General features: G+C 37.9%; 2 protein-coding genes across 3 annotated transcripts in view; one reads left to right on the plus strand and one right to left on the minus strand.

The window, feature by feature from the left end:
* Positions 1 to 767: 767 nt before the first annotated feature.
* ndufb6 (NADH:ubiquinone oxidoreductase subunit B) lies at positions 768 to 2,828 on the minus strand. Its single transcript, XM_032543682.1, has 4 exons — positions 2,550 to 2,828; positions 1,684 to 1,776; positions 1,159 to 1,203; positions 768 to 893 (listed from the first exon to the last, which is right to left on the minus strand). The coding sequence occupies exons 1-4, from the start codon at positions 2,727 to 2,729 to the stop codon at positions 828 to 830; spliced, it is 384 nt and encodes a 127-aa protein (XP_032399573.1). The 5' UTR covers positions 2,730 to 2,828; the 3' UTR covers positions 768 to 827.
* A 1,163-nt stretch (positions 2,829 to 3,991) lies between these two features.
* Positions 3,992 to 8,468, plus strand: part of prelid1b (PRELI domain containing 1b) — a 14,199-nt gene continuing 9,722 nt past the window's right edge. For both annotated transcript variants that reach the window (XM_032530841.1, XM_032530851.1), the window contains exons 1-3: positions 3,992 to 4,251; positions 5,642 to 5,848; positions 7,410 to 7,635. In XM_032530841.1, coding sequence (XP_032386732.1) covers positions 5,757 to 5,848; positions 7,410 to 7,635 — 318 coding nt within the window. In that variant the 5' untranslated portion in view covers positions 3,992 to 4,251; positions 5,642 to 5,756. The remainder of the gene's footprint in view (positions 4,252 to 5,641; positions 5,849 to 7,409; positions 7,636 to 8,468) is intronic.

Genomic DNA, 8,468 nt, shown 5'->3' on the forward strand with positions numbered 1-8,468 from the left:
ACACAAAATCAAATCCCGATAAAATCCACTGAAATTATTTCCTATTTAAAGTTGTATTGATTATAGCTATTCTACAGTGTATACTGTAATGGTAACAGCATGAAGCACACTGCCGGTTAATAGTTAACAGAAGACAAGAGTCTTTAAGGCCTGTTTTTTTATGCTACATTAAACCACATACTGTGCAGTGTATAAGGCGACAGTTCTCAATCCAGCTAATAACAGTCAGAAACACAATGAAAGTAAAAGTAATATATGCCTCAACTTCAACAATAGGTTCAAATTTGACTAACATTTTATGCTCATTAGGCTGTGCTTGCCGTTGGGAAATCCAGTGTATCTTTAGTGGTTGCCTTGTGCTGTACCCATAGACCGTTAATATTATTAACTAATAATTAATAAATATACAGTCTGTGGCTGTACCAGAGCTGATATTAATAAAAACTTTTAAACCAACATACAATTTTCAATCTGTGTCCCACCTATCTGCATTATATCCCCACCCCATTACCCTGCCTGGAATTTAAAAACATTAAATAAGTGGAGTAACATGTTATGAAAATGTAATTTACAGCTAACTGCTACACTAATAAGGTTGAGTTCACTAACATTTTTTTTTCTTTTTTAAACCATGATGATCCGTCAGTTAACTGTAAAATGTTTCTCTAAAAAATACTAAACCCTCTTACTGGAAACCTTCATTGATAATGTCCACTTTCATAGGTCACTATTTACATTAACTTGTGACAATATACATACTCATGAACAACTTTGTAATATTTTATTGTCATATACACAGTTTTTTACAACAGAAAATTATGGACTCTTCAGTGATGACCATGGGCGTCAGGAAGATCTGGAACAACTTCACCCGTCTCCAGAATGGTGTCACCCTTTACAAAAAGACAAGGACAAACTAATTAGAAATACTCTTTTCCTACATGAAGACATCTTAAAGAACAGCTCTTTTATGCTTTAGTCAGAGAATCTTTGGACTGTGGCCTGTTTGTTTGGAATTAGACTGCAGGACAATCAGATCTTACTATGGCTATGAAGAAAGCTGATATGCAGCTGTATGTACAAAAAATATAAATAATGATTATAGTGATTACAGGAAGAACAAAAGGTGCAGTGGCAGAATTAATACATCATACTTACAGGGAACAGCTTGGGTTTCAACTCCACAATGCCATATGGCCTTTGCTGTAGGGGACAATGACATTGTCAATGATGCATTCAAAGTACTCCTGCTTTCTTTGCAAGTTGCCCTACTTGTATGCTACCTAAAGAATAAAATCACACAACATGTATAGAAAAAAGGGAGATCCAAGGCACTCTTCTTCAAAATAATTTAAAAAGCCTTTATTTTACTGGCTATTTCATAATAGAAAATCACAGACATCCTTCTTCTGGGTGTGTGACAAACCCTGAAGACGCTGTGTGTGGGTTTCTTCTTCCCATGTCTTTTGAATTTAAGACAAAACTTGCCAAAATGCCTTGCTGAAATGCCTAAAAAAAAAAAGCTCATAGCAGGCATACTCAACAGTAAAAAGAAAATCAGACAATCATTGGCTCTTAAAAACTTAAGCATTCAAACAAGTGAAGGTCTAACTACATTGCACATAACATGTAATAGTTATTTCTTAATATTCCAAATAGTGTTTAAAATGTTGGTTGACTTACAGCAATATGGTATTTCACACAGTAGTGAACAATCCAAGCAGGTATTAACAGCCGTGTTAATGTAAAAACTCCACCTGTGTATGCTTTGTAGGTCTGTGAGGAGAAGAACATAAGAGACAGGTTATTGTATGTAGAAGAGAAATACATCATGAATCACAGTGTTTGTTTGGACAGCCCCACAAAAGACAATATTACATACATGTATGTAATATGTATGTATGTACATGTATTACAAGATACCAGGGATCATGTTCTTTTACTCCGACTAGGTGAGGGGTTTATGCATGTAAAACACTCAGCTGTAAAAATAGAGAGGAAACTGAATCAGGGGTTACTTTATGGATACATGCTGAAACATAAAGTGGACCAAAGCAACTCAGAGACAAGAGAAGTTTCAAATGTACATTCTGTCGGGCTGGGCCATTCATCAATCAATATTAAATCGACATTGTGACACAATATTAGATATCGTCTTAAATTTTGAATATTGTAATGTGGCATAAGTCTTTTCCTGGTTTTACAGGCAAGTGATGTGATTTTCTGAACTTACCTGACTGTTCTAGCAGTTCTATTATTTTCCTTTACCGACTTAGTTATTATATTATTGATGATTATTTCCTTGAAAACATTATTGTGCAAATAGTTTGTGAAATCACTATTTTCCACTAGGCCTACTGTGAAATAGTCAACCTTACAATATTGAACATTTAGCTAGCTGTGTCGTAGCTTAACACGTTAGCGTTATAACACAGTGGTCACACTATGATAACCGTTCAGTTTGTTATGTGATAATTTCTGTTTGTAACGTAACAGTTATCACCAGTGGTTGTTATGCTAGCTAGCGTTAGCTGTGTATTGGGACTCACGTAAAGCCTCCACAGGCTCTTGGGCTCCAGAAAGCCAGCCCAGAACTTAGCGACAGCGCCGGGAGGTTTAGCTTGTACCACGGGCTCCCTCGGGCTGAGCTCCTGGTCCTTCAGCCACTGTCTCCGGAGCTTTGTTATCTGCTCGACACGGAGCTTCTCGTCTGGTGTGTACCCAGACATTGCTTGTTTCTGGATATTCAACCTCAAGGGACCTACAATGACACCATGGAGGACACTTCTCTTTGCAGAGAAATACACCAACCAACGAGGAAGAAGAAGGAGCGGAAACGTGATTGACATGAGATTGAACAGTTCGACAAATTCTACTGCGACACCTGGTGGATCGGAAGAGAAAGTAATTCTTCTAATTTTTTCTATAATTTCTTCTATATGTAAAACTCATTGAATCATTCTGAGATTGACAGAAAATGCGGTGTGAGAAGAGTGTCAGAAGCAGTGATCAGGTTTATTCACAAAGTTCAAGGTTCTTTATTTAATTAATCGTGCACAACAATAAAAGTCCTTGGCAATGACAAACTTATTCCCTCTGTTTCTATGCTCCAGACCAGACTGATAAACTCTCCATTATTTTCATCAGCATACAGGGCTAAATGTAAACAAATAAAATACAAATTAAGTACACGTGTGAAGACAGTATTGCAAATGGATTAAAAACTAAATGTAGGAACAGTTTGTGGTTGGGGTAATTTGAGTCTTAAATTGATAGTATTTTTTTGTCTTTCTTTCTGTAGGCCGACCACTGTCATGTAATAAGAGAACTGGTCTCCTATGACAGACGTCTCTTTTTAGCAATAATTTTATGTTACTGGTGTTTATGCCCAATTATGTCCACTAAATGGCGAAAACCACAAGGATGATTATTAACTACATTTTCATTCGTTCATTTATGTTGTTCGTCCATTCACGATTTCTATGAGCGCAGTGGCAATTAAAGCAAGGAATACGGTACCGCGGTGGATGCCAGCCGAAAAACAACATTTGATGTCGGTTCGTATCCTGACCATATACGGTAATATACAGACTGTAATAATATACAGTCTATGATCCTGACTAGAATCTGAGTATGACAACGTTTGGTACCGTGGGTTTCATACAGTAAAATTAATGGACATAGGTGAGCAGTGAAGCACAAAAACAACTAGTTACGGGGCCATAACGTGAGATACAAGGTAATAAAGCCTTTTATACATTGTCGTGTTTCTTTAGAAATAATTAAACAACGCTTCAGGTGTAAAGTTATTTGCTGTCAAAGTGACGCCAAAATGAATGGCAGTCAATTTAATGCAAACGGCAAGTGATTATGGCTTGTTAGCCTTATAATCTCCATAGACATTATAATAGAATCTCTCTTTAGGAGGTACGCTTTTTGGATGCTCGCTAATACCCCTTGTTCCCAGATTCTTCAAGTCATGATGTTCCACCCGCCTCCGGTACAGTAGGTGGCGGCATGCACCTACAACGCTGATTAGGTTTGTAGCTGCTATTAAACGGTTAAGAAGACTGGCTAACATTAGAACAAGAACAGCCCGTCCACTAGCTACTACCGGCTCTACTACTGCCTGTTCTGTCACGTGTGGGGTCGTGGACGCAATTAGCTAGCTAACGTTTGGGCTACAAGCACAACAAACAGGCACTCTGTGGATATTTATCAGCCCAATATTTCCTTCGCAGTGACTTTCAGGTAAGACTTATCCTGTTTTTTTTCGATAGCCAGGAGCAGTTGAAAGTTAAGTTAACGTAACCCTCCACAAAGCATTTCGGCTAGTTAGCTAAACGTAATTAACCATGGTTGAATTATGGTAAACTAGCTAGCTAGCTGTCAAATCTTCAACACAGACTGTCATCGAGCTGTAAAATAACAAATATACGGATTGTCATTCAAACTCATTAGCACCGTTCGATATAAAACCATATTATTTACAATCGTTTTAGTTAGATAACGTTAGCTGTTGGTTAACTAGATGGCCAAGGAACTAACATGTTAGCAGTCACATTGGCCTTTGAGCTGAGAACAAGCCGTTACCTCAGCTACTGTACAGGACAATGTAAAGCCATACATCAAGGTGACTTGTAGCTACAGATTACAGGTGACGCAAAGGATGTTTATGTAATCTGTTTGAAGTTAAAGGATATTCAACTCTACTTAACATAATAACAGATTTCCTTTGATTTAATTATAAAAACTCACAGGAACAAATACATTGTGCAGGACAAATAAAAAGACAACAAAAGAAACATAAGCATGGTTATTATATACAGACAAGTAGGTATGAAAAAATATGTATATAGACAACATACATGCAGCATCGACCATGCAAGTCAATCGGCACTGTATATACAGGGTAGTAGTGTGGTTGGTACTGTATATAGACAGACAGTAAGTGCAAGTCTGCAATGGTGGCTAGAGAATGCCCAAATAATTATGTGTCAGTAATTTTATGAGTTATTATATGTAGACAGGTAGTTTTATACATCTATTGATGGATATGGAGCAGGAGTGTGAGATATGAATACAATCCTCTGTCATGGTATGAATAATTTAGTACCTGTGTCTGGCTAACTCAGCAAATTAGATGTATGCCAAATAAATGAAAATAATGAAATTCAAACAAAAATCATATTAAAATCTAATACTACTGTAAAGCAGTCCTGCTCATTGATATGCAACATTGACTACAGTAGCTTTATATACCATGATATATTGAGAGGATAGCTACCGCGGTAAAACAGGAAAAACTCTGATTGACTAATTCATATCAGCAATTACTTAAAAATATCAAAACAATAACCCTTTGTGGGGCTGGTTAGCTCAGTTGGTAGAGCAGGCACACATTTATTGAGGTTAATTCCTTGACGCAGAAGGTCCAGGGTTTGAGTCCAGGGTTTGAGTCCAGGGTTCGAGTCCAGGGTTCGAGTCCAACCTGTGATGGTTTCTTGCATGTCTTCCCCCTCTCTCTCTCCGTTCGTGTCTGAGCTGTCCTCTCATTAAAGGCGGAAATGCCTATACAAATTAACAACAAAACAGAAAAAACAATATCCCTGCGTTGTCCAATAATGTTGTTTCTTTACAGGACTGTGCCAGATTTTGGATGGAGTCGGCGCCAACGTTTTTATTGACTTGTGTAGCCGCGGCCAGGGACCTCAGGGTTCGGGATTCAGGCCATCCTGTACAGCTGCGAGAGAAGAATGGTCAAGTATTTCTGTAATAACACGGACATCAGGAGTACGTGGGACCATGTTGTCTCTGCTTTTTGGCAGAGGTACCCAAACCCATTCAGGTATTGTGTAATATTTTAATGGTCAGTATTTTCATCTGGGATGCTTATTGTAAAGCATGTGGTGGGTGTCAGAAGGCAACAACACCTTTTAAGATATTGTATTGTAGTGGCACTGTACCTGGAATGAAAACAATAACCCACAATCATACTTGCTCAACTTTGTCTAGATATAAGTGACTTGAATAAAAAGACAAAACAAGACTACAGTACATTGTGAACCTTTTTGTATGTTTTTTAGTAATGGCTTACAATTGGGTTTTTCACCAGCTACACTAATTTACAACCAACGTCATAAGAAATATCATGGGAAGTTGAAAAAGGAGGTTGTGCTTCAACAATGGAGATTCTTGGTGGAGTGCTAAACCCACAATCCAATAGGAATGTTCCAAAAAGTAAAGAAGTAGGACAAAATACTGTCATTGCACTTTTTAAATTGGGCTTAAATCACAATAAATCAACGCTGAGATGTACTACTCTTTTTCCTCACCTTTTTATATTATGGGAAGTGTTTACATTTTCAGATCCGTATTGATGGATTAGGGCTGTCACAGTATCACATTTTCACTATGCAATTTAAGTGGCAAATCACATCTCTTATAATATAAATCCCTCAGTACAGGACCTTTGGGATAAAGAGAAGTTATTGGAGTGTTTGTAGCCCTGCAGAAATCTTGTCATCATATTGAGTTATTAGGATGGGGTGTATTGTTGACTCCTACTATACAATTCAGGTGAACCTAAAATTAAAGAGCCCTCACGATTAAGATAGTGAACTGAGAAAACAATAGTTATATTGTAATAATAGAGAAGTCAAGTTTAGCCTAGTCATAGTTGTGTGGTTAATCAGTTATACTTGAGTTATGACATGAGCTAACAACATCTTGAGGAATATTTGCTTTATATTCTCTCACAATGTCATTTTGTGCTTAAAAAGATGCACCAGGACACATAGAAAACACACACTTTTTTTCTAATTGACTGTTTGGAAGTGGACCGGTTTTAACCAGAACAGAAATTAACCACAAACGAATATGAAACTTTTTTTTATGTTTGTCTTAAAACAACACTAACTTACACACATGTACATTGACGCAGCTGATACTGTTTTTGCTTGCTGTAAGGATTTTATACTAGCCATAAAGAGATCCTTTTTTAAAAATGCTTCCAGTGGAAAAGATGGGTGACAAAATCCATCGCAAGAACATATTCTACACTTAAGCCTGGGAGTTAGCCAAAGTCAGTATCCTCAAAGTTAGTTACAATTTCCTCCTTGTGTTTCCACAGTATTCCTTGCTGAACTGTAGTGGATGTAGAGTAACACAAAGATGGAATTTGGTACAAAAAAAAGACTAACTTTGAAAGATATCCACTTCATTTGTCTATCCCAGGCCTCATATAAACTTAAAAATGTATTTTTCCCATCACTTACATGGAGGGACGAGATCTCACATTGGCCAGTATGAACAGGAGGATTGATTAGTTCAGTGTTTTATATGGACACCTGACTAATTTAGGACAGACCTAATGACACCCATGGTTGTGTGTTTTGTGTATCCTTTAGCACCCATGTTCTCACAGAGGACGTTGTGTACCGCGAAGTGACGGCGGACCACCGGCTCCTCTCCAGACGCCTCCTGACGAAGACCAATCGGCTGCCTCGCTGGGCGGAGCGGCTCTTCCCTACTGGCATGTCTCGCTTGGTGTACATCATCGAGGACTCCATTGTGGACCCTGTCAACAGGAGCCTGACCACCTACACCTGGAACCTCAACCACACAACCCTCATGGTGAGCTGTCGGATTCTCTGTGGTTGCTTTTTTCGTGTAACATTTATCTTTCTTTGTTATGAACCTTTTTTACAGCAATTTTCCCGTAAGTCTTTGAAAAATGTTAGCATGTTAGCAAGTTTTAATCTACCAGTATGTCTCACTGACCTTGTGTCCTCGGGCTACACTACTGAGATAAATCTCTAATAATCACTTGCCTGGAGCATTTTTTTTTGTATGCCTGAGTTTCTTAAGGTGGTTACAATGACTATTTTTTATAGTGACAATGTATCTCAATTTAAAGCTTTCCTTAGCTCTATGGAGCTTTATATTTAGTTTCAGGTAACTGTTTAGCTATTCCGTCTGCAACTTTATTGTTTTGATGCACTCTCACCACTCTCATTAAAGCTGAAAAGCTCTAATAAACCCACTAAATTAGCTTTTAATGAAAGGACACTAACTTGTTTGCTAACAATGTCATTATTTAAACCTAAAAGGTAATGATATATCGGTGTGTTCATAACTGCCCCCAAGTGGCCAAAAATGTTTTTGCTGACCTCCAGGTGTTAAAGTTATCACAGTGCAGGTGCAGTAGTGCATACCTCTTACCACACTCAACAGTTATACAGTGTGTTAAGTTCTAGCAAAAGCTGATTTATACCAGAATCCAGATTTGTATTTTGTACAATTGGGAAATCAATTCACAAGTTAAAAAAATAATAATATCTTGTTCATAGTGTTGCTGTTTCTCTTTGCTTGATCCTGTAAACTATGTTGGCAGAGTAACCTGTACTCTGTGCCGTGACTGCGCAGTGCAGTCAGGTGTAGCTGCTAACCCCAGAAGGGAGGAGGGA

Source organism: Etheostoma spectabile, chromosome 2 (assembly GCF_008692095.1).
Source record: "Etheostoma spectabile isolate EspeVRDwgs_2016 chromosome 2, UIUC_Espe_1.0, whole genome shotgun sequence".
NCBI lineage: Eukaryota > Metazoa > Chordata > Actinopteri > Perciformes > Percidae > Etheostoma > Etheostoma spectabile.

Excerpts from the sequence above, each read along its gene's own strand:
- ndufb6 (XM_032543682.1), bottom strand. The coding sequence starts at position 2,729 with ATGTCTGGGTACACACCAGACGAGAAGCTCCGTGTCGAGCAGATAACA. Across the intron at positions 1,204-1,683 it reads GTGTGAAATACCATATTGCT|CAAAGGCCATATGGCATTGT; the intron begins GTAAGTCAACCA and ends TGTCCCCTACAG. Across the intron at positions 894-1,158 it reads TGAAACCCAAGCTGTTCCCT|GGTGACACCATTCTGGAGAC; the intron begins GTAAGTATGATG and ends CTTTTTGTAAAG.